At 35.6% G+C, this 27,228-nt stretch overlaps 1 protein-coding gene across 15 annotated transcripts in view; it reads right to left on the bottom strand.

Annotated features, from left to right (window-relative positions):
- Positions 1 to 1,003: 1,003 nt before the first annotated feature.
- Positions 1,004 to 27,228, bottom strand: part of SHLD2 (shieldin complex subunit 2) — a 35,821-nt gene continuing 9,596 nt past the window's right edge. For 6 of the 15 annotated variants that reach the window (XM_065067585.1, XM_065067591.1, XM_065067594.1 and 3 more), the window contains 9 exons: positions 18,342 to 18,446; positions 14,937 to 17,387; positions 13,579 to 13,686; positions 12,537 to 12,731; positions 10,048 to 10,182; positions 7,404 to 7,610; positions 6,219 to 6,453; positions 2,446 to 2,561; positions 1,004 to 1,867 (listed from right to left, as the gene is read on the bottom strand). In XM_065067585.1, coding sequence (XP_064923657.1) covers positions 1,695 to 1,867; positions 2,446 to 2,561; positions 6,219 to 6,453; positions 7,404 to 7,610; positions 10,048 to 10,182; positions 12,537 to 12,731; positions 13,579 to 13,686; positions 14,937 to 16,443 — 2,676 coding nt within the window. In that variant the 5' untranslated portion in view covers positions 16,444 to 17,387; positions 18,342 to 18,446 and the 3' untranslated portion in view covers positions 1,004 to 1,694. Of the gene's footprint in view, positions 1,868 to 2,445; positions 2,562 to 2,581; positions 2,625 to 4,006; positions 4,105 to 6,218; positions 6,454 to 7,403; positions 7,611 to 10,047; positions 10,183 to 12,536; positions 12,732 to 13,578; positions 13,687 to 14,936; positions 17,388 to 18,341; positions 18,447 to 20,208; positions 20,354 to 27,228 lie in introns of those variants that run through there. The other 9 variants (XM_065067588.1, XM_065067587.1, XM_065067590.1 and 6 more) reach the window with 5 other exon arrangements.

The following is a 27,228-nucleotide window of genomic DNA, read 5'->3' as shown; positions in this document are numbered from 1 at the left end:
TTTCTTGTACTAGTCTCAGGTATCTTGGCACCGCAGTAAATTGATTTTGCTGACATAAGATCAGTATTTCTATGCTTGCTGACAAAACTGCCAGAAACTGTTTCAGGGATAGACAAAAATACTGGGGATTTATTTTATCATAGGACAGCTAAGGCTTAAAGTGGGAGACTAAGTTTGCTTTGAGTAGCAGAGCTGCACAAACTTGTTTATCTATAGAATCTGACCATATTGATCAGTACACAAGTAGTTAAATAAGTGACCTTGTGACACTTCAGCTGAGAATTCATTTCTTCAAAGTCATCCAATAATCCTTAGGATTCTCTTGCTGCCAGACTTATAATGAATGTTACTACTTTCCCCTTTATTGGTACACAAGAAAACACATGGTTTACACATAGGTTTCTAATGGTGTTGAGTAAAGCTAACAGTCCCAAACTGTTTTCACATGAGATACAAAACCAGAATCCAAACCAGCACCAAGAAACACTGCTTTTCAATTTTAAGTAGCCACTTCCAAGAAACAGCACATGAAAGCTGTTCAACAGTCCTGTCACTTGTATTATGATACATTTGACAACCTGATTTATCAAATTCATTTTTGAGAACAGTTCTTTGTTTGAAGCCTGAGGACAGCTGAAAGGTCTATGTGGAAACTGATTTCCTAAATGAGAACAGTGCAGGTAAAGATCTGCAAGGACCTAGCCGGAGAGCAAACGTGATTCATACTGAGGCTGGTGTAAGCTGCAGGGTAAGAGGCACAATTTATATCAGAGAGAGATATTTATATCAGGGGAGAATACTGATCTATATATTTAACCACATTCAAAAGTAACAGTTATGAGATTGTTACTTTATGAAGCCAGTTGTAGTCATCATTTACTCAGTCTTCTACTGATAAAAATCCCTATCAGAATACACTAAAGACTTCAAAAAGAATTAAGTTCATTTCTAAATCTGACCAAGTCAGGAGAAAATTTTGCAGACCAGTATTAAACTGATTAAGTTGGCTTAAGGTGATGAAGTTTATTTGCCAGCTTATGCTGGATAAATACCACAACTAAATCATTTAAAGTGTCCATGAAAGAATGCATTATTTTAAGCTGTTTAAAACCTCTTAAATAAATCAGTGCAACAACTTCTAGATACACAAAATTAAATTCAGTGAGATGGTTCTGTTTTACAACAGAAAACAAAGGCAGCAAAATTGCTGAGGGTAAGTGGCAGAAATTCTGCTGTTAAAAAGAAGGAAAGCAAACACAACAGCAAAACAAGCAAAGACATAACCAGCTTACAGATAAGGTATAGGATAAGACAAAAAAAAACTCATAACTATAATAATACTACTGAGTTGTGGCTGTCTTCATCTAATCTGCCATATATGAGAAAATCTCAGTCTCTCAATGCTAGTGAATTTTTCTGGAGAGAAAAGGGAAACAGATACCCCGTAAAAGTTTATTAAGAAAACTGTATGTATAAAAAAATACTTTATAACAATTTATCAGTATTATAGCAGCAGTATAGACTATTAGCAGATATTCCATACCAGTCCTTTGTGTGAGCGTGTAAGTTAAAACCAAAATCCTTTCTTGTATTTTTAAAAAGATTTCCTTCCTTGAGCTAATTCATTTTTCTTCTGTTTGCCATCTGTGTATTCCTATGGTCTCTGTTACTCAGTTACAGCAGAGGTCGACACTTCAAAGATCAGGATGAAAATTTAGCAGATGGAAATCCTTTTGCAGAGGACAGCTGTTTTCATCTAGCACAAAATGGCTCCTAATTTCCAACAAATAGGATGCTTCCGTATCTGCCAGCAGCAAATGACACAGATCTGCTACTATTGTGCTGTAGGTTATATCTGAGGAGGGCACTGCAAAAGACAGAACAATCCAATGTACTCTTTATTTTCATAATAGCACTTAACATTCAAGTTCTGCTTCCATGAAAGCTACACAGACTTACTGGAAGCATAGCTCAACATCTGAATAGAAAATTAGCTTTTGGTTTTTAAATAATTTTTAACAACAATGTGCAAAGACTGTTTCCCATTAAACTGTAACACTTGTGAATCATGTAGAACACCTCAAGAAGCCAAACAGGATTATCAAGGGAAGCCTGTCTGAAATACAGCTCAGTTATTTACATTGTGAAAGCATGCCTGCTATTAAATTCTATTTTTCATAAGGAATTCTTTTATTTACTAAATACTTAGCTATATAATGTATAAGTGTTTAAACAAACTCACCTTTTGTTACTACCTCAACTCTGAATTTCTGAGTGTGTCAGCAACTGTTCTCTTTGAGATTTTTTTTTTGTATCATACAATGAGCAATTGTCATATTTCCAGAACAATCTCATCCCAGTTCTAAATTGCCAAAAATTAAAAATGTCACTTCCATTTTGAACTTTGCTGTCTGTTTTTATCACAAGTAACTCACGAAACAGTACCTACTAATCTGTTCAGCCAGTCTGCAGGAATGTTGAGGAAGATTTTTTCCATCAACTCAGACACCACATGAACATAAATTTCATATCCTTCATCTTCTACCGTCATCAAAGCAGGTCTAGGTCAGAAAAAAAGACTCTTGAAAGTTAGCTGCTATGGTTTTTTGATTGCAGCAACATTTCTGAAAGTAATACAACATGATATTACACTCCAACATAACACCAAGAACTAAAAAAAAAAAGCACCAAAACATGATATGTCAAATAAAGTAATAAAATAAGGCACAATCATCTTCAGTGCAGAACATTTCAGTAAGAGATGCTCCCAACAGGACAAGATATTAACTTCAAGAGGTCAGCCGAGCTGCACTGCCACAGAGGACAGTCAGTCAGTACTTCAGTATACTGACACTCAGAGTGTGTTACTAACGGACTAATTTAGTTAGCATGATCCAAAATATACCTAACAGCCCTAATTTGAATGCCTGTGAGGCACAAAGGCAGGTAACTGCAAATATGCTGCTTTCCCAGTAGGCAAATCATTTGACTCGCCATCTGTTGATCTAAAGCTACTGCTAAATTTCATAATCTTAAGTAACATGATCAAAAGAGATAAGAGAACTCCATGTCAGATTATCTGTCAGATTATTTCCAATCTGTTGGTTTAGGCAGAAACCAAGGCTCACACTATCTGTAGTCATTAAAGACTGCTAGCTCTCTTCATGAGAGAAAGCTTAACAGTACACTTGTATGCTCAGCTTCTCAAATAATTGTGGAGAATTGCTATTTTATCTCTGAAGACATGTATTTTGGTTTAGACAATTTATGCTGAAGTACATGAGAGTTATTATGATTTTCAGAAATACTAAATTAACATTGTGGAAACAGTATAATTAAATATGTTTGCAGTGAAACATACCAAGAGCTGTTGTAAAATTGAAAGCTTTCAAAGCCATAGGCAAATGTGGCCTACAGATGTAACTCACAAACCAAGTGATGCATTAGGAGAAATGTTGCTTAATTCCTGATTACTATATACCAACTACCTGTTTCTCAGTTCATACTCTGTTCTCAAGGCCATCTAAGTCTTCTTTCAGATAATCTGATTTACTTTAACAAAAGCGAACTGTCATATTGAGAAAATAATCCAACACAGCCTCCAAAACAGAACCTAGCACTGTTGGTTTTCTTTCACTAGCACCACAGAAAATGCAATTTAGTGATTAACTTTAATTTTTAAATATAACTGGTTTTAATGAGGTTAATTTAAATAATTGTAAACAGTTAAACATATTTAAGGATATTACTAAATTTCACTCAAAGCACACATAATTCTACCAAAATATTCCTTAGAGGCTACTGAGTAAACAACCTTTGGTACCTGTATACAAAGCTGGTGAAGTATGCCACTGAAATGGGCTTTTCCATTAGTATGGAAGGGTTAGAGTCAGTCTGTGTTGAGCACAAGTATATATGACTCTCTTATCAGATTACTACTACTGTTAAAACATTCATATTTTTAAGTGACACTCATTGGTATAGACTGAAAAATTAATTATCATACCAAATTCCAGGGAAAAGATGCTAGGAAACAAAGTTTGGCAAAACCAGATGTAAGAAACAAGGACCCATCTGTGATATCTGAAATCTAGGAGGTGAGCTCTGAAATATAAAATATTTTTCCTTGTCTTTCTTTTGTTTATTTCTTCCAGCTTGATATTGTCCTAGCTCAAAAAGAATATGGAAATATTTACACATAGTATACGACACCATTTATGTAAAGTAAAAGTTTCTAGGATCTTCTGCCTCATTATGACTGCTACTATTGAAACATTCAATGTTCTGGGTATTTAACTCAGGAAAGAAAAAAAAAAAGCAGCTAACATGCATCTATCTTAAGCTTGTGTCTTCAGCAGCTGAAGGAAAAGATGAGCTTCATTAGAATCACAGCAGATTAACAAAACTGGGCTCTTACATTCAAAGGAAAAAGGTGATAGGGGATGACTTCACTGACCCATAGTACTGACACCCTAGATTTTAAGGCTATGTAAGTCTCTTAAGTACTAAGACCTTACCACAATATCTATTTTCCTACCATAGTGTGTATTTAATCTCTTAAATATTCACACTCTTAAAAAAAAAAAAAGTATGTTGAATTAATAAGTTACTACATTCTCTGAATCACAAAGCAGCAAATCAAATTACAGACTAATCCTATGTTTTAAGAAGTCTGCAGTGTTTAGCATTATTACAATTCCTCATACTAAGTAGAAAACAATATGCAGATTTTAGCCCCAATGAGATGCTGGTAGCTATTGCCTTGCTAGAGATATAGCACACTGAATCCCGTTTATTGAAGGACTAAAACCAATCTGAGGTAAGGGGACGTGAATTAGCAAACTACAGGGAAAAAAACAAGTAATTTTCTACTCATGCATAGTTTTATAAACAAGACTAACACTAACCATTGACAAATCAAGCTGTTGAGCAGTGCAACCATGCTACAACAGCACATGTAGTTAATAAGTTAATGTCATTTCAACAAGGTATTTCTTTAGCAAAAGAGACTGATTTTTCTCCTGTTAGGATGTAAATGTACTAAGTCATCCTACAATACTGAATTTGGAAATACAACCACAGAGATGCATTGTGACTAAGAGCAAAATTTCAGTGCAAAAAATGACAGCCTTCTCTTTGAAAAAGTTGCGCATTTAAGTCCCACATCACACGCTGAGAATATAGACATTGGAAAACTTCATCACTTCTCTATCACCTTTTGAGCCAGAGAGTAAGTTGTGGTCCTCCAGGACCACATGAGAGATCAATCTTGGGAAAGAGACGGAGAATCTTTTCAGTTAAGAAAAAACTCTTTGCACTTAATCCTCCCTCATAGCAAAACACATAGTATCTAAATTTAAAGATACAAGACTATTTTGCATTGAGGAAAAAAAAAAAAAAAAAAAAAAAAGACAAAGTCACTGATCTTGTTAGACAAATGGGATTCTGGTATTCAAATCAAAGCCAAGGGAGAAACTATCAAGTATGCAATGATTCATTAAACTCACCATGAAATAGTTTAGCAATAATTTTAGACAGAATTTTGGTAGAAAACATACATATTCTACAATTCTGTTACATCTATGATTGTCTCGATTACTCTACCTACACATCTTCCAAGTTGCTACAATACTTACATTTCAAAAGCCCAAGATAAATTTAAGAATTAGAAAATTAGCTAATGATGATTTTCTTACACCACCTGGATCTGTTTAGTTTATTTTCTCTAAGTAAATGTGCATATACCTCTTGTCTCACAGTGCCACCTGCTGATAAGTTAGTATGTCTGCCCTCTATGTGAATGTTGACTGAAAACATTTGTTATTATTTCTGCAAGGCTAAAATTGATTAATCAGTTTAAAAATATGGTTGTGTGTTCACCCTACTTCAAACGTAGGTCAAAACAAGACACTCAAGGAGTTTTCCTTTGTTCCTCAAGCTCCTACTCTACCTTAGCTTACTGACACAGTAGAACTCATTACTCTAGGATGAAGTATTCAAAGAAATTTAAAAGTTAGATTTAAATGAAGGATATAATCTATACATGATGGTACTATAACACAGCAATTCAACAACAGATCATTGAAAATTCATTAGAAAAACAGAAATTGCTAACCACGTCTTAAATACAGGATTTTATATACGAAGGAACTTAAAATGGAGAAAATTGTAGCTTACTTCCCTAACGGTTCACATAATTTCAGTTTTGTTTTGTTTACCTGTAGAATGTTTTTACTTGGTTGTATGGCAAACATCTAATACATTGCTTGTAGATCATGTTCTCATCTGCCTGTAGTTCCAAACCACATTTAGCACAACCTGAATACGTAATCATAGGCAGAGAAGCCAAAACACACTCCAGCGAAGTGTCGGCACGGAAGATGACTTGCTTGTACTGGCCAGTTGAAATCGTGAACTTCAGTTCTAAGATATGGGCTTTCACGTGAATCACTCCTACAAAAATAACAATTTCAATCAAATCTGCATTCAGCTTTATTTATAACCAGAAGCGTAAGCAAGGGTTACAGATGATTCAAAACCAAATAATTATCAATGAAGCTTTGATATTTTTTCCTTTAGTAGCACGTGCTTATGTTTTTAGAGATTACTTAACCATAATGATTTTTTTCACTGTGTAAGTGTTATTTTAAAATGCATAGAAGTACCACATTTTTAGTTACTATTGCAGCAGATGCCAATACAGAAGAATCTAAGAGATCAAGACATTAGAATTGTGCACATAATTTCCAATTGCTTTTCTTCCAAGTTAACTCAGAGAAACTGAAAAAGCATAGCCTCAACAACTTAGCTTTCCACTATTTATACATGAACTACAGTTAGATGCTGCAGTACCAACTTTATTCAGTTACTCCTTAATGTTTAACACCAACCTCAGCAATCTTCTAGGTTTATCGGGGAGGGGGTGATTGTGTAAAATATATTCTTTGTTCTTTCATAAGAAGTTTTCAATTACAGTAGCTATTTTACTCCTGCTTTAGAGAATTCTAGTTTTGAATAAACAGTATTTGACAAACCTTCAGTGATTAAACACATAATTACTAGACTGGTTGGCATGAACAACAACAGGCAGCATTTCTCCCTATGTTCCAAAGCTATCACTGTGTGGTACCACATACCACCGATCCCACCTCTGGGCTCACTGAATGAAGGCTCTATTCATCGTTTGGCTGCATAGTGAGCAGCAGCCTCCAGAATAAATTCAGACTCCCAGAACAGTGCCAACTTAAAACAAAACAAACCCCACCAAAACCAACGCAACAACAACAAAAAAAATCACATGCAAGAGAACCAAACCACACATTTATTCGATCAACAGAACATCCATTTTGCATAGTTATCCACTGTACAACAGACTATTAAAGAGCTATGGGCAACAACTTTACCTGAGCATTTTTCCTCCAAATGTGCTGAGAGCTTTGTCACCTGCATATGGGACATTTTGCTTTTCTGAAACTTTTCTTTAAATTCAATTGCCCTTTTGTCATCATCAAACAAGCACTCGTAAGATGACCACGGAGTCGTGTGCAGTTCAAAGTCACCTGAGACAGAACTGTGTTGGACCAGAAGGTATTTAAAGTCCCATATGTGATCTACAGAAAAGCAAACAGAAATTACTTTCTATATGTTGTTTAATTCATAGAAATCCAAGGTCACCCATAACACTGAGAAACAAATCAGCAAGGCATTTTCATGACTGGTTTTGGCAACTGCATTTCAAGCCTGATGAAAGATAGGGCCTTTGATTTTCCCTTCCCTATAAACTTGGCATGAGTTTTCCCATAACCAAATGATGCTTTCATTTCATGTGTACTGAATTCAGCTTTCAAGACAACTCAACTTTTTGAAAAACAAACCAGTTGTGAAATTTCTTGTCAGCTCTCATAATTAAAAGTTGTCAATATCTAGAAGAAAAAACCCTTCATGTTATTAATCAACTTCCATGTTTAATATGTCCCTGTTTAATGTTCTGATTTTAAAATATTAATTCATTTTCCATCTTCCAATTGACTCTAATAAATACTTCAAGAATAGAGATTACAGAAGAGTAATATATTTAGGGTTGTCCTTCACTTTGTTATAGGAATCCAGTATGCACCTACTAATCAAACCTGATAACCATTTAGACTGTTATTTTTTCCAGTGTTTACTCAAGTTGAAAGTTTGAGCCAAAATAATTTTTGGAAATGAGGTTAGAAAAGTACTGGAGTTTTTTTCTTTGTTTTGGTGGTTTTTTTTGTTTGGTTGGTTGTTTTTGTTTGGTTGGGTTTTTTTCATATATTCAAATATCTGTACAAGCATTTTATTAGCATGCTTTAATATTTTCGTATTTTGGATCAGTCTGATTTTTGGTATAACTTGCTAAAATTGCAAGCTCCTGAAAAGTCTGCTGGCAGACAGTGTTTTACAGTAAAATACTCCAAAAAAAAGTCTCCTCTGAGCATCATTCTAGTTTCATGCACCTCACACCTGACTAGAGATCTTGCAGTCCCCTAGAACTGAGTATGTTCCAGTCCAAAGCAAGATTCAGACAGTAACACCAGAGCAACACTGAGGGAAAATCTAAACAGGAGGAAACAAACTGGCACTTGGTAAGAGAAGACAGAGACTAAGTAGGGTACAAGATGTGGCTGAAACCTGAATTTAACCTATTAAGATCTTCAGCGTTCCCCTGTTGATTGGAATATGACAGATGAGGCAAAACTTCACAACCCAATTCATTCAACTTTTGAAGCCTTGGTTGTGTGACATGCGGTTGGGTGTTGTCGTGGAGAAGAACTGGGTACTTTATATTGACTAATGCCGGCTGCGGGCGCTGTAGTTTTCTGTGCATCTCATTGATTTCCTAAGTAGGCTTCTCAGACGGAATGGTTTCATTGGGATTCGGAAAGTTGGAATGGATCAGACCAGCAGCAGATCACCAGTGACCATCACTTTTTTGGGGGGCAAGTTTGGCTTTGGAAAAGTGCTTTGGAGGTTCTTATTGGTCCAACCACTGAGCTGGTCATCACTGGTTGTCATATACTATTCGCTTGTCATTGCACGTCACAATCAGATCAAGAAATGGTTTGTTGTTGCGTAGAAGATGAGGACACTTCAAAACAACTATTTTTTTATTTTTGGTCAGCTCGTGAGGCACCCACATTTGCACCTTTCCAATTTGCTTCAAATGCTGAACAACTGTAGAATGGCTGACAGTGAGTTCTTCGGCAACTTCTCGTGGAGCTGTGAGAGGATCAGCTTCAGTGATTGCTCTCAATTGGTCTTTGTCAACTTCTGACGGCCACCAATATGCTCCTCATCTTCAAGGCTCTTGTCTCCTTTGCAAAACTTCTTGAACCACCACTGCACTGTATGTTTGTCAGCAGTTCCTGGACCAAATGCGTTGATGATGTTGCGAGTTGTCCCCACTGCTTTACAACCCATTTTGTACTAAAATAAGAAAATTGCTTGAATATGCTTTTTGTCTAACATAATTTCCATAGTCTATAATAAATATAAAATAAACAGCAAGTAATAAGTCAGTAGCAAAAAAAAGAAAGAAAAAAGCATATTCAAATGATGTAAAACAACCACGTTTAAGAATCTGTTCTAATACCAAATGGCAAACTTCAACAATGCAAAACCCACAACTCTTTTGCACCAACCTAATAGTAAAACCAGCAATTTGTGCCAAAACAGACAATAAGAAAAAGTCAGCAAAACTGATAACACAGTTAACACCCAGGTTTTTCTTACAGTTACATAACTGCCAGGCACCAGTGCATTTTGTGTCTGGATTCAAGTTTCTAAATACTCATGCTTTCTCAGTATTCTAAAGTGAGCGTATTCCAATTCTGTTGCTGATGGCACGGCTTCTGAACAGAGAAGACATGTTAAAATTGGTATCAAATTGGTATCAAATACTTTGCCCTTCCAAGGGGAGTATTTAGAGGTTGAACGGAAAAATGTTACCGGGTGAGCATTTAGAAGATACTAAGAGCATCACAAAAATCCTTTTACAGCTACTTACAGGTAGAAGGACTTTACCTTTTTTCCTTTGAAGCTGAGGGCACCAGGCAGCCCCTGCTCCCCACAGCACCATCCTGTAGTGTTGATCTCTGTTCTGTTCTACCGTTAGAATAATTTTCCTTTGGTTGCCACCTCTGTAGCTATACACAGATTCTGAAAAAGTTTGAAATTATGACTTCTACAGTAAAAACAAAACAAACACACAGAACCCATATGCCTCAATATTAAGATTAAATCACGCTGATATTGTATTTCATGGTACAATTATAAGCCAACAAGAATTACCTACAATTTCTTCATGACAGAAAGTAAACAATCCAATTTCTTCAGTAACATTAATCTAGTTTGAAGGAATACATAAACTATAATAATTTACCTTTATCCACCTAAATACTCAGAAACTGGACACCTCCCCTTGAAATAGCAGGTACCCTTCAGCTCCCACTCATCCTGACTGGTATAAGTGGAAAGAAATTGTACTCAATCTCTCAGCAACACACTGTCAATTTGAAGTGAAAGTTCCTGTAACTTCTATGGAATACACAACAATAAACATTTTTCTGGAACTTTTCACATAAAAGAAAACTATAGTAATGTACAAGCACACTAAGAGGATTAGTAACAGTATATATAAATTCGAAAAAAATTACCATCTCTACAGCACTCTTGCCTAGGATACTGCCCTTAAAGTTTCAGTTCCACACTTATGAACTACAATATTTCTCATAAAGAACACAATTTTGAACAAGAACTCATTTTAAACATCTAACAGTTCCGAGATTTATCTTCATAATTCTCTATTTATAATGAATAAACATGATATTGACAGTGTGGGCAAAAATTTGGATTGTACTAATACAAGCACTGATACAAGAAGATAGTGCAATATGACAACATTGAAATGCAAAGCTTTATGTGAAACACTGAGAAACAGTGGTACTGTGAAGAAAAGATAATCAGAACAGTCATGGAGGGAAGAGAGAGCAAGACCTTTTCTGCGAAGGAACTGTGGTCTTTAACTGCCCAAAGCATGTTAAAAAACATGGCAAGAAACTGCATATAATACTGAGAATGCCCCAAGATAATTTGGTTTTGTTCATTTTCGAAAATGGAGAGGATACTAGGAAGCAGCTGTAAGGCCTGATTGTGAAGAAATAGAAACAAATCATCAATTTTCAAGTGGAAAATTTCTTCCGCCAAAAAGAATCCTAAAATAATTGCATTCACTATTTGAAAAGGATGAAGAACAAGCTCAAAATCAGTACATGGATTGCTGAGCATGATTCTTTAGGGGAGAGGAGTTTTTACAATAAAAATATATAGGAAAGTCAGATTTCCAAAACCATTTATATTAATGAGGTAGCTCTCTGTTGTGCTCATGCAGGAGAAACAGGCATAACATAGAAAGACATCTTAGTAGTTTCACACTGTGCATTTTCCAGTGTTGAAAAATCAAGAACTTGTAAAAAATGCACACAAGTAAGGGTTATTATAAAGAAATACTGCATGGATTTCAGAAAACAGGAATGCTTAGCTTTAAGTATCTAACTAGGAAAAAATAGAAATAACCAATAAACCTTCTGAATAAAACATTAGAAAAGAGCACCACAGTTCCATTATAAAGTAAGAATGGCAAGCAAATCCTAAACAGTGGATTAAAATAATCAATAACTTATTTCATTCTTAAAAAAATCACATGATTTACAGTACAATCAAATTTTCATTTAATGACTGGATGCTTACGTGGAAGGCAGTTGGCAAGTAAGCTCTGAATTAGTAAAGCTTGACTGTCCCACTTGACATTTTCAAAAACCAACCCCATTTCTCAAGCAGTGGTCTACAGCAGGAAATGTACCTCTCAAATTTCCAGAGCCATTAAAAATACACATTTATGATCAGCCACCATAACTGCAGTAACTCCCTCTTCTCATCACTCCCGCTATACACATCTGTCTTCCCTGAAAAGGATTTTGAGCCCACATTCCTCCCAAGATGTTCCTTCTGCCATTCCACCTCCCAGCACTACACTTCATATCTGCATCTCTGCAATCCACCATCTTCTTGAAGATCAGGTACCACACTATTGGAACTGTGGAGATGCTCAAGCCATTTCACTGACAAGTCAACCCACTAGTAACTGCAGTTTGTGGTGAGTGCTCATTCCTTAGTGAAAACTCACCAAGCCCTCAGAAGCAGGATCCCTGATTAGCAGTGCCCACTGCCTGCATGCCTGTCCCACAGACTCTGGGAGATGCCATTAAAGAGCACTAGCAGCAGTAACCTCCTTTCAGCAGCTGATTACAGCCATTATTTCCCTCCTGCTGCTAACTCCATTTCTCTAACTGCTACGGACCCCGTGAGTGGATCATTACAAAGGTTGTACTTGGCACTCCCATGTCAAACACACGGGTACGGAATGAGAAGCAACCACAACTGCCTTGCAAAATTTCTTTCAGTTTCACCTGTTGCTGAAGTTCTGGAAGTTGAAGTCTAGTGCACAAACTTACCTGTTAATATGGCAATGTTGATAATTTTTAAGACTGAGTGGACCAACGTATTTGGCTGAAGCTGGTCTAGCTGCACATACTGAACACTGTCCAGTCTCTGAACTTGTCTTCGTGGAATGTCTCCGAAGTGTGGAAATGCTGATAATATGTATGCTAATAAACCACGGAGAACTTCACCATCCACTATAGGATAAACTTATTTGAAAAAACAATGTTAAAGGGATACCCCCTTTTTTTAAGCTTCAAAGTATAAAATTTATCAGTCGGTATCTATGCACACTGACAAACACAAAACTGTTTCAGAATAATTTTAAGGCAAGAAATTCTTGAGATGGGTAACACTAAAGTGAACCGTACCACTTCATCTGCCTCTTCTTGATAACATCTCGAAGTTAAGCTAAGTACAATACTTTAAATTACACCAAAAATAAGAAAGAAATCTTGTGTCACAGCTTGGTAAGAATAGCCATTCATGATCATTTACACCAGAATCCACCTTAAACAGCTGGCAATAATGGCCATCAGGAATCCAGTATGAACAATGCAAGTTCACAGTGATACTTCCACTGTATTTTCCCCCTTAGTCTCCAACTCTCCAAGGCTCAGGTATCTTTAAAGACTTTGTGCTTTATAGCCCACAGAGAATTACTTTCCCTGAATGGATCTGCTTACTCTATAAGCCTTTAAAATTTTTGCAAAAAATTTAAATAATCCTAATGAAATCTCAGACATCTTATGGTTGAGTCCTGGGATAACTGCTGTTTCTTAAAGCAAGTTCAAAGAATTCAGTTTTTCATAGTTCAGAGTTTTGAATGGTAACCACGCAACTTGAGCATCAACTCAGTGTGCCTATCTGGCATCTTCATGTCCACGTCTTGTCTACACATGTTCCTGTCATACTTTCCTATAATGCTTTGTACCTCTTGGATGCTCACATTTCTGTTTTATACTGTGTATGATGCATTGTCAACAAAATCACGCACTTTAAATAGCTGTTTTACTGTGATTTTTTTTGGTGGAAACTTATGCACTATAATCTTACATTCTTCTGGATTGAGGGCTGAGCAGTTCCCCAGATTCAGTAACTGACTGGTAAACGTAGATTGCAGCATGATTTCTCCACACCAGAGATTTTCATACATTATTATATCTGCAAGAAAAAAGCCACTTTACCAACTCAGGTATCAACCATATTGAAATATACTTCTTGACTAGAGAAGCATCATACATACAGGTGTGAAAAACGGTTTGAAATAGATCACTTGGAAACAAAAGGGTTTTTTAAAATCTACCAGCACCATTTACAATGAATTAATCAAATTTTCTCAACAGCTTGAGGTAATTCTTCAATACATATAAAATATTTAATAGCCTCACAGCAGGTACTGTTTAAGTGGTTTACCATATTGGGTAAATTATTACTGTGCAACATTTCAGAATGAGTAGTGAAGGACTAAGCCTACTCAGAGACACTTTTGGTGTATTCTGAGATACAAATGTCTAAGCTGAAAAGAAACAGCCCAACTTATCTTCAATCTCTTTGAAATATCTACCTTTGCATCTATACATAAGCACTTAAAGAACTCTTAAGAGAAATATGTATTTTAAACTGTAGAAGTATTCAAACAATTTTACGTTGTGTAATTTTTTGCATATTTCAAAACCTAAATGGCCAGATCACTATTGAGTTCTGGTCAACTCTAGCCCTAAGTTAGGTGCAATATTGTTTTTATAGTACTGCATCCTCTTACATGAGATGTGCTCTCTTAAAGAGAGAGGGTTTTCCTCCTGTTAGATATTGAAGAGTACAAAGGATTTATCAGGAGGAATCCTCATTATTAGCTGACGTTATGAAAAAGGTGAACTGCAAGCAGCATTTTATATTTTTGCAGTTTATGTCAGTTTCTAATTCACAATACGATCAACCTCAAAATGCTAGTACTAAGCTAAAGTTCTTCACAGGAGGAAAAGTACTTCTCATCCTGAGACTCAACATATCAGAATTTTCCAGTCCATCTGCTGGGTCGACAGCACAGAATTACAAAAAAGCCTACAAATCAAATAAATAGTAGATCTGGTTCGTAGTAGCACTTCTATCTTTCAGGAACAAGTGTTTGAAAACACTGTCAGGTTACAGAATACACCTGACTACCTATGGCACTGCTGGAGTGTCACTGCACTGCTGTGTCCCAGGCCAAAGAGACGGGCAAACTTCTGTGGGACAGTTGACACTCCACTGGCAGGATGACTGAGAATCAAAAGTGATGTTGAACAGTGTAATAAAGATACTTACAAATGCTTAGCCACAGTTCCAAATTACTGCTTACATATTGTTCTACTTTAAACAGACATTTTAAAGATCCACATTTAAAAAAAAAAGGCAAATAAAGGAATTCTCACCTGTAAGCAGCACAATATCCCCAGGAAACACAGTGAGTGACCAAAATGCAGCACCACGCCACAGCATCACCTTCCTCTCAATTTCTGACTGGTCAATAACTACAATTGTTGCTACAGGAATTTTACATGAAGATTTTGGTCTAGTCTTCACCTGTATTTCTTTGATATGACAAGGATGTACTACTGTGACTAAAACATTGTACTTTTGATTTTTGCAGCAGCAATTTTTAAGTGGCGATAGTTTGTTTTGAAGTTTCCTGAACTTCGTCATACTTTCTTGATCCACTCCCATCCCAGGACCAGCTGGAAAAGAATTCAGTTTAGCTCTCTTTGATTTCAGCTGCCCTTTAAACCCTGAATGAAAAATATTGGAGGAATCTTCACATTTGTGGGCTCTTTTAGAAGAGCTCTTATGAGAGCTGTTGACTTGAGAGCACAATATTCCTGAGCTCAATGGTTCAATATGGATTTCATTTACAAATGGCTCAGCAGGAATATTAAGTTCTTGAGACTTCTCTGTATTATCCTGAGCATTTTCTTCTTGTTTTGTAGCTTCAAAGCAAACATTTTTCTCATCACCCTCAGAACTGAAGAGTTCAAGGGAACTTGTATACTCTTCCTTACATTCATTTTCAGCCACATTAAGACATGTTCCAACACCAGAGTCAAATTGGACTTGATCACAATGTCCTTCTTCAGGTTTTTTGCCTGCTTCTGTTTCCAACAGTTTAATGATTTTCTTCTGCATCTTATTCTGATCCTGCACAAAAACAGCCATCTGACTTGAAGTCATTATGCTACGAAATTCAGTATCTGTTGACACTGCAAAGTCTAAACAATCCTTTGGTTCTTCTTTTGGTTTTGACTCTCGATTTTGGGGGAGAAACATGTTCAGATATTGACTTAGATGTTCATGGTGATCACTTCTACAATCTGATTGAACACTCTGTCCCACAGACCTCAGATGTATGCTAATCTGCTTAGTACTGTCAACCAAATCAGAAATGTCAGAGCTGTTAACATCTAAACGATGAGCTTTTCTTTCTGTGAGGTCTGCACAACAGCCACGTGATTGTTTGTCCTGCCCAGCTGACTCCGCACATTTTTGCTGAGCGTGGTGATCTGCAGCCTGTATGCATCTGTCTTTAGATATCTGACAATCAGAATAAATTAAGCTTTCAATCTTTTTAGGTGTGCTGGTACAAGTTACTGCCACAGGTACGAGAGATGTCGAATATTCATTTGCTACTGTTAATCTCCCCCGTTCAGACTGCCAAGAGCTCTCGTCATTTGTAGGAAGTGCTGTGACCAGAGAACTTTCTGCCTGAAACAACAAGTGGTCAGCACCTTGGACTTTTTCAGAAAAAAGACTACGGGTATCACACAAACAGCAGAGTTCTCTCCATTTTTCAGCAGCAGGTGCTGAACTATTTTGCTCTGACACCTCCAGCAGGCTTGGAATACTGGGTGCCCCCACAAAAACATGAATTTGAGGTCTTTTGGACATTTTTGATTGCTATGTAAGTTTGACTTTAAACAATGTGGTTTATGCAATAAGCACACCACCAAATACTAGAAAATAAAAAAAATTCATATTTGGCCTTTGCTTAATTTAAAAATACCTAAAATTCAAAAGAGTATTTCATAATTTAACTGGTAAAAACACTGCTACTCAAAGCCTATAAAATTAAATGTACAAAATAAAGAGTATAAGTTATTTATTGGGCCAAACTCACATAGAAAAATAAATTTAAAGTAACTGGAGAGAGATAGCAGATGCAGAATTACAGTGAAGTTCAATTTAAACTTAATTATTGAGCAAACATCTTCATTTACCATTGCTAATTAAAAAGCCTGATATGAATTCACTATTCAGTACCTTATTTGAATTAATGTGAAACAACTGTTTAAGCAATGTTCACAGCATAGTTAGGAGATAATCTAATCTCACAGAAAACTACAATTTCAACTAAATGATTAAAAATACTAGAGCTACTTGAAATTAATTTAAAAGTTTATAGTAATGCAATATTTTACATGCTGTTTTAGCACAAAAATACTGTATTAAGTGATGATTTTATGAAATTGAAGGTTCAGAATATTACTGATAAATTATAATTCTTTAGTAAGCACTAAGAGATCAGTAAAACTTGAGCAGATGATTCAGAATTTACTTTATTTCATTTATATAGCATCATACTACCCAAGAAGTTACTAGCTTTTCTAGCTATTTTTTAAAAGCCCACCTTACACAGCACAGAAGACGCTTTTTAAAAAAAAAATCTGCTATAATATAATTTCAAAATACTCAGCTACAGCTACAAGTGTTTGTTAAAATGCAGACACCTCGCTACATGTTTTGGGAGTGTTGTTAATAGAAGTTGCTGCAACAGGAAATTCTGCAGAGGTAGGAAACAGGACACCAGAAGCAAAATTTGGGAGGTAATCCATCTGCAAACAGAAGAAAAAGAGCACTGAAACAATACAGCATTGAAAAGTAAATTTTTGATTTAGCATGTATGAAATGAAAAGCCATTCTCCTAACAACCCACTAGGTGTCGATAAATCCACATGTTCATAAAGTTCATAATAACATGGAAAAACTATAAACATCCTATAACACTGGTATATTATAGGCATAACTGGAAAAACTATATATAATCACTAAAATTAGATATATCGTGTCATAATAGAAACAAACTACAAAAAAATAGTGACAGGTATCTCTCAGTTTTATAGTATTATTTGTTTTGCAATGAGCATAAAGATCAGAGTATCCAAACTTCTGCAGTTGTACATTTAAATTTAGACTCACAAAAATGCAACTTTTAAAGGACAATTTCCACACAATTGAAAGTTTTAAGTCATATAATTAAAGAATGGTGATATACAAATAACTAAAAAAGACAGAATTTACAGTTCAACAATAAAATAATGCATCAGGTAAGAAGGGAAAGAAAGCAAAGTGACAGTGAGGTTGAATCCCTAAAGAAGTGACATTAATACGTTTTGTAGATACAAAGTTGCCCACCAACACATGATGTAAAAAAACCTTCAGTAACAGACCCCATGACAAACAGAAAATGTTACCACTACCTTTAAATAAACTTTACAAGTGTAACCTAACTGATGAGATTAAATTTTTCCATTTCAAAATGTGTAAGTCTACTGATAGCTTTTTTCATTTGTTGTTCCCTTGGTTGCAGCCATTACAGATGGGTAGCTTTTCCTAATTAGATACTCTGTAGTCGAACAGTATAAATGTCTCTTAAGAAGTAGGATGAAGGGAATAAAAGGTTCAAATTAATTACAACAGATTTCTTCAAAATACGTGCTATAGTACAAAAGAGGTTGAACAGCAGAATTCTGATACAAGTCTGTGTCATTTCTAAAGAACTTGCATACCATGCAGAGATTAATGAAATCAGTTATTTCCAAACTGGGCTTTGGCAGAGTGAGCAGCTCCCTCACTTCAATCTTCAAGTTCTTCTACAAGGGCCCATCACTGACCTGTAACAGGTATAAGATATCATTTTATTCTAGTCTTACTGTCCTGTTGAAAAGTTCTCAAGTATTTGGGCACCAAGTTGCAAGGATATAGAAATCTTAAGTGAAGAAAAGTATGTTCAGGACCACACAATTTGCTTACCTGCTTTCTATACCCCCAGAGTAAGCTTATAACAGAATTCTTCTAAGTTTTCTTATAAGGAAAAACAAAGAGTCAACTACACTGAATAAGCCCATAGAATACTTCAGCTCTTGATGAGTTCTGAGGACACTGGAAGGACAATTTGGTTGCTAAATACACAAGATCATTAGAACAGTATATTTAGAGGCCAGCTTACAACCTGGTGTTGCAAGACCTTTCAGAGACTTTTGTATTCATAGAAAAGTTGGTGCTTAAGATGCCATGGTATAAGGAACTCAAAACTAAAATTAAAAAACTGTGAAGTGTCCTAGATTAGTTCATGTAAATATAATGCAGGGCTTTACATGCTGTACTAGAGCAATTTTTTCTACTTTAGTTAAATTATCTATGGGTAGGTAGGGGGTTAACTACACCAAAGATAAGAGGAGCAAAAGCTCAAAGATATAACCAAAACCTGAATGCACATATCCATTATACCTGTTAATTATTACACCATTTCTTAATTTGAGGAAAGGTGCTCTATTCATAATAGCCAATGAAAGCCTAGCTTTTTATCTCTGGAATGGTCAGAGTCTGATTGACGGGTCAATGATCTATTAAAAAACAGCGACTACATCAGCAAGTTTTACATTTGCAGGACACTGGAACCAAATATACCTATTACAAGAAATACATTATGGTACATAGTGTACCTGACCTAAACAGTAAGAGAGCAATTGTAAATTAAAAGGTTTTTTAAAATGAAACAACTATTAAAATAATTAGAAGTTTGACAATCTCTAGTGATTTGTTACACATAGGGCAAAATTAAAAATAGCTTTAAAACTCCTCTTCCAATTGCTAAATACTCCAGGAACATTGTGTGTTGCTACACATACAGCCTCAAATTACCCTTAAAATACCTTAGCAGTGTTCATAACTTCTATTCCATATTTCACTATTCATTAATATTATTCAATCACCATGATAAACACTTAAGCATTAGACCAAAGTAATATAAAGACAGTGACACAGCTTCAGCTTCCTGTCACTCCTGAGTATTAACGGTCATCAGATGCTTAAATCCCTGATTTTAAAAGTTACATTCTAATTTAGTTTCACTAAACCTTAACTGAAGCTCTCTACACTGAAAGTAAACCGCACTAATTCCACCTCTGGAGAATTTTCTTTATGTCTGTTACACGCTACAGCTTCAGTATACAATTACAATTACAGAAATAACAGACAACAATGCATCAGAAGACAAAGGATTAGAGCAATATAACCAAAAGTAATTTATTTCCCCCCTCCAGAATTCTCATATATGGGTAGCACTGAAGTTTTTTGAGATAAAACCAGTATATTCTTTTAACTCGCAGCTTCCATTTGGTACAGCTTGAAAATGAACATTCTAACCTGTAAGTAGTTAATCACTTGATTCCTACAACAGGCAAAAGCAATTATATTGTCCTTTATCTGCTGAAAAGCCAGCACTGTAGATTAAAAAATACATAAAGTAGGATATTCTTTAAATTCCAGATTTTAAGTTCTAATGTGAGCTTTCCCCTCCCCCTCATTTGCATGCTTGATTTTACACTTATCCTATCTGTAGTATAAAGAAAATTAAAGTACTGTCTCACTGACCTTACAACAGAAGAAACCAAGTTATTAATAGCCATCTTCAAAATATTTACTTTCAGTTCAATTCAAGCTGTGGGGCTGTTCGGCTGGGGTTTTTTCACAGCAGTTCATGCCATATAATAGCAGAGTAGAAAATCTACTAAGATACCTGATAACCAAAAGAAAACCAGAAATAAACCTCTGGATGCAGAATTCTGATCATATCACAGGAAACCCTTCTGTCACTTTTAACATGCTGCTCAAATCTTCCCCCAAAATTCAACTTTGTCTTTTTAAAAGCCAGGTACTGTAGCTGGACAACAATCTTGAAAAACTGAAGAAACAGCAACCAGTGTAGCTAACAGTTTCACACAAATAGCATCTGAAACAGTTTCCAAACAAAGTGATGAACACATTATATGTTTGCTTGCAACTTGTACAAGAAAATAGAAGGATGATCTTTATGCCAATAACTCCTGGTGGCACTGCAAATTAATCAATAGACCAGGAAAGCATGTATCTATCAAATCAATAAGAAGCTTAGTCTGAACATATATGTATTAAGAGGAACCCATTGCCCATTGGAAAATAAAAACTGCCAGAAGAAATCAAGCTAAGCAACTCCAAGCTGAAACAATCTTATATTCTACGTAAGAGCAAGGGCTGTATCATATGGGTTTAAAAGATTATACCTGTAGGTAAATGGCAGGAGATTTAAGTGGATTGCTTTAGACTAGACTAGTGGGACCTGACTGGAAGTCAAGAGAATATGCATGTGGTAGAAAGTACATGTACATATGGGCAACTGGAGAAATGGATATGCTAGGTATTTCTAGATCTTATTTTTGTCATCCTTTGTTTGGTGATCATTACAGTCACCAAATATATTTTATCTAAATTTTAATACAAGATTTCAGACAAAGACTGTAGTGTTATCTATAACTGACCTGTTTAACCAAAAGCAATTTTACTCCAAGTCGGTTATTTGGCTCACATAATGAAATAATGTTTCTGGAACACTGCAGAGAGGCAGCTGTTGACTACACACAGTGCTATAGCAAGAATCCTGCCAGTCAGTATCTAAAGTCACAAGCCTTCATTTGACTACAGCAGTACCTGTAATAATCAGTATAAAGTTATCTCTAAATACTACCCAAATATAGATCGCCCTTGATGGAATTTCTTTTAGTACTTATTATTTATACTAAATATAGCAGCAATACTAATCCTTCCAGTGTTTAGTTCTTGCCACTGGCTATTACCAGAAGGCTATAATACCATTTGGCCTCAAGACAGGTAGAGCTAGTTTACAAATACAAAACCACTGTATTTGGCAATATACAGCCATAAACCAACATGTATCCAACGTCAGCAACAAAACACTATTTTGAATATGAAACACCTATGATTTAGGCATTGCAATAGAAACCCTCATATACACTCCTACAGCATGAACAGGAAAATCAATAACTTAAACCAAAATCAGTGTTTTGATAAGTTCAGTTTTGAAAAGTTAAATCGAAACACTGAATAAAAGGTTAGAAACATTAAGTTGCTCTTCATAACTATTACTGAACTGTTAAAATAAATAACTCAGGCAAACAATCAAATGACATTGCTAACATTTCATGTGCACCTACTTGCCTGAGGAATCGAGGCCTGTGGTTTCTAAACCTGTGCCCTAAAATAATTTCCTTGATCTGAAATGAAGACATTCCTTCTGCAAATACAAGCTTGCATCATATAGAAGCATCTGCTCAGCAGTTTTACTTTAAAATTACTTTTTTTTTTAATCAAGTGATGCAAAAGTCTTAACACTGATAATCCATTTCCAATTCAGCCATTGAGATGGCTTTCATTGTGTTTGAAAATCAGAGTAAAGGTAGAAGGTTTCTGTGATTAACTTGATAATTCTCTCCTCACTGCCTTTGTGTCTTGCAAGATCTCCTTTTAAGTAAATGCTATTTATTGATTTTTCTCTTGCAATGCATAAAAACACATAATTAAGGAGATACGAACATACAGTGGCTCTTACAAACAAAAGAAGTTAAAAGTTCTGAAGAACAGTGACCTCTTGAGTAGGAAAGAAAGATAAAGGTAAAAGGTCAAAGATATACAAAAGTGCTGTGCGTGTTCTGTTGAAGAACACTCATTCCCTAAACGCATATTTTGGAGAGCTATTTAAGCAACTAAACTGCTATATCTTCTGTCAAGAAAGATATTCTTCCAGATATTTCAGCATCTTGAAAAAAAACTCACAATATTAGAAAGACATCATCATGACTTTTTTTTTAGAAGAATGTTTAAGTCTATGCAATGAAAATCTATTCTAGAACTTAATTCTTCTGATAAACTGAGGCTGATAAAACAATACATGACCTAAGACAAAGGTGAGGCAATTGGTCAGAGAAACATGATAATAATATCCCTACTTCCATCACCTTAGCTGCCTGTAGATTTATCAGAATCAGAAGATAAAGAAACACACAAGTTATCAGGCTAGCATCAGGTTTTATTTTCTTCTTGTAAAAGTCTGTTTTCCTTAACTGCATTTTTTTGACCAATCAGAAACATACAACTTCCTAAACTAAGGAACAATCTACTGGGCTTTAACACATTTCTGTAAAATGTACTTCCAGAACAGCAAATACCTTTCAGCATTAACTAGAAATGCAAATGCCAGAGCATCGCTATGATACTGTGCAACAGGCACTGTAATATTAATGAAGTACAATTTCCTGCACAAATCCATTGTATTTCTCAAAAAAAAAAAAGTTATTTATGCTCAAATCCTGTGAGTTGGTATTCCACATTATGAAAGTTATTGGAATTCACCTTCCACAACAGTTACATACATCACTGTGATTAACTGGTTATAGCATACAGATAACCATAATCAATGGCTGCTCTCTCAATTGCAGTTGCTTTAGTGGCCCGGGAAAGAGAATTTACTCCCCATACTGCCATATTCTATGTGGTTTCCATGCTATAACATGAAAAAAAACCACAAACCTAAAATACAAAGCCATCACTATTTTGTCACCTCACTCAAAAAAAAAAAAAAAAAAAAAAAAAAGATTAAGTTTTATAACAAGAAACTGGATGCTGACTGCACATTCATAGACAAATATGAGGTATCAATGTTTTGGACAACAGCTGCAGGTAATGCTGTGCTTGTGCTTTTGTGCTGTGGTAGGCAGGGTGTTGAAAATACATCATTCGTAAGATTACTTAGGTGGGATAAATCAGTAATTTACTAGTGTTAGTAAAATGCCTTTCAGTCTCCACCACAAGTGGCTATGTTAACACTGGACTTGAACAAAAGCCACACTTCCTCTTGCATTTAAGGCAAGTCTGGTATATTTTTAATTTGTCAGCATCACTAAACAATTCAAATTCAACGTCTGTTAACTAAAAACCAAACAAACGAACACCCACCCACTCAAATGAGTCATACTAGGAGCACACAAGTCATCACTAGATCAAGACGTGCTCCAAGGACATGCAAAACTAGGAACTACACAAGCAGCTCCAGAAAAAGCCAGATGGCATACAAGCCCACAAGACTTCTTTAGACCAACAGCTCAATCACGAGTTCATTTACATCCTCACTGTTTATGCAGGACCTCTTCAGGAGAGGAAATATTTAACCCTTCTGTAAACAGCAACAACAGCAAATATTTTTTGGCAGGACTGAGTCTATGGCACCAGACCTCTTCTAGTCTTTCCCCACCCCAAGCCACATTCTGCACCTTGTATCTGTTTCTGTAGTGTACAACTACATCCCTCATGTGCTATCATTAGTATATTTTGTGAGGTTCAAAGTAACTGGCAATCTGGTATACTAAAGAGCTGATGTCCTCAAAACATTCACATCTTGGGAAGATGAAAGCTGGCTTCGCAGAAAATTTCTATAACTCTGAGGTCTCAAAAGGAAAGCTCATAACACATGCTTCTGATGTGAGCATTGTATTTTAAACAATCCCCTTGACAAATGTTAACTACAGGGCAGTACTGACTTTTATATCCAAATCTCTAATATTACTGTAAAGAACTTTCCAGGATATTTTAGGATCCTCCTATTGCATACACTACATACACCTTCAGTAATACACTTCAGCCATAACAACTTCTGTCTAGAAGTTGAGGGGTTTAAGATGTTTTCAGAGATAAAGCTCCCTTAAGGAAATATAACCTTCAGACTTCAGCCAAGCTGGCTCTGTACAACAGTGAATAGCACTAAAGATCACAGATGGTTCACTGCACACACTTGCTCCTTATTGTGGCTACAGAAGCAACATAACCTACCGACCTTTTCATAGAACTGTATGAATGTCAGGCAAGCAAATGTTCTTTCACAGGTATTATGGCTAAGGAGTAAAGTTCTTAATGTACTAGAGCACTGCAGAAAAATCAAGACAAAAATTTCAGAGTATTTTAAGTTAGTGAAAACTACAGCAAAACTTCTCTAAGTGAAAATAAAGTTTTAAAGTCCTTTAGTGTTTACTTGACAAAAACATACGATACATAAAGAAAATCAGCATTAGCTTTTTAATATATAAGCCTTTAATGTCAATGGTTTAGATAGATGTTAGTTTAGCCAACTAGTTAAGCTTTAACAGATAACAGGTGACACTGAGTAACTATCAACACAGCTGACTGAGCCAAAGGTGCCTTTTAGATGCAAATTTCCCTATTTCAAAGAGGTAACTTTTCTCTCAGACTTTAAGGCAGCAATGCACTTCAACAAGTTATTCAAAATAATTTTATTATAGTTGAAAAAAAAAAAAGAGTAGATCTGACTTCTATCCTACTATGTCCATAAAATTTAAATGAAAGTCACAATTGAACAAAGTCTGTGAATAAAATGTTTAAAACATGGATATGACCTGTACATATATCTTCCCTTTCCCATGTTAACTCAGCTGTCTGAAAACACCTCAAGCAAAAATAAAAAACCTCAAGGTATGTTGTTACAAGCCACCTTGGGTCTCTCTCTACTGTTTTAAATCATAATGCATAGCAGCATAACCACTGACAAAAACTCCCCGTACCCATATTCTCAGTGAAGACACATCATTTTCTTCACTTTTTATGTTAGAGACAACACCTTGACTATTTTCTGTACCATGCTAATGTAACAATTGCTATGTAGTTTTACTCAGTTGCCCTAATTCAATAATTTTTAGAAATTATTTTATTACTTGCAGTACTACATAGTGCTCATTTGTGAGTTGTACTACACTAAGGAGGTGAGACCAGGCCCATCTGCCTGACTCACAGCTAATGTGATAAGTCTTCAACATTTATTTCCTCCTCATCATTTTAATACCTGGGAACATTCTTCCCACCCCTAACTCCTCCATCATGTGCTTTGGGAGAAAGTGCAGCCAGCTGTATGCACACTTAACATGTTCACGTACACCAGCAACCCACCTAGAGGAAAGCACCTTTCTTCAAAAAGAAGCTGGTGCTCTAGATGAGCAGTCTTACCACCAAACTAGATTGACAAAACCAGAAATACAAGAGCATGAAGGAACCACAAAATTTTAAGTTGTGTAACTTTCAAAGCTTCTAAAGTACAAAGAGTTAAGGATGGTTTATCTATTTATCCATTTGCCTTCATGCAGAAGCTGCTCCCATCTGAAGCAAAACTATAAATTGCTTCTAATTCAATATAATGAGGAAAGACACTCACCTCATAGTTTACTTAATACTTTGTGTACTGAAATTGCAATCCTGTTTGCAAACACAATTTTTTCTGTCTGCCAAATAGTTCAAGTTCTGTACTTGCTCTTTCGTAGGATAGAAACAATATGACTGATAGTGTACACAAGGCCAGTGTGGCTACTAGCGTACTAACATAGTTTTTATCCATACAACCCCATGAGCTGCTATATAAAGCAAAAATCACAGTAGTCTTCAGAAAAATGCCAAAAGAAAAACACTAGTCGTAAGTTTTCACATAGAACAAAAACGGCAGTGCCAATGTTAGAAATGTATCTGTACCAAGAATTCTGTTTAATGCCCCAATACACAAATGAGTTTGGTACTAGAGTACCTCTGAATAGTCTTTTGTAACCTGCCCTTATTCTACATCAACTGACACACTTTTACAGAAAGACAGTTACAGCTATGTCTAACTCACGGCACTTCAGTTTCATGTGCATACAGGTGGATTTCAACTTCTGTAAAGACCTAAAAGAGGAAAATTAGAGGTAAAATAAATTATGATTAATGCAGGGAGTTGAAGAAACACAGGGAACTTGCTACCCATTCCATATCAAACTATTGTATGTATTTGGCTAATGATTTCAGTAACTCCAGATTTTACTTGCTTCTGTTAGCAAGCATGTGGAATACAAATGATCAGCTATTGTAGTACTGAGCATAACATGTAGTGAGTAAATATACATTGGCTTTACCCTTCCCATAAATTTCACAAAAAAGATTTGTTTATATAAGTTTACTTTAAAGATTTTAAAATTAGCAGACGAAGTAGAAAACAAAAAAAAGCAAGTACATTAAACATATGACCTATTCTCTTTCTCCAGAGATTAATAATCTCTACAACTGACCAGAGAAAGGAATTCAAAAAGCAGTACAGTTTGTTCTACCTTAGCTAATGTTCTGAGTTACCTGACATCTCATTGCAAGAACTTTATTGACGTTTACACTATATAAAGCTTTATCTTGCAGCTAAAACTAGTACATCTTCCAAGTTAATGGCAGCTTAGGAACCGTGAGCTCATAACAACAAACATTAAGTGAAATATGGCAACATTTGATGTTAACAATTATGAAATACTGCAGCAGAAGAAGAAAGAGATTAATAAAAATACATAAAACTAAGCTATCATATCTATGAGCACAAACCTAAAAAGCAACAAACAGAGATTCAGTTTATGGTATGGAAATGAGATTTAAAAAATAATTGAAGGCATCTTCCCCAAGATAAAGATAGTGTTCATTCATTAAATACAAGGTATCAGTGACAAGAGAGAATCAAAATATTATGTTAACTGAAAGCTTTTCTCTACAGGA

The sequence above is a fragment of the Columba livia genome, chromosome 6 (genome assembly GCF_036013475.1).
Source record: "Columba livia isolate bColLiv1 breed racing homer chromosome 6, bColLiv1.pat.W.v2, whole genome shotgun sequence".
Classification (NCBI taxonomy): domain Eukaryota; kingdom Metazoa; phylum Chordata; class Aves; order Columbiformes; family Columbidae; genus Columba; species Columba livia.
This window is presented reverse-complemented; position numbering and strand designations above follow the sequence as displayed.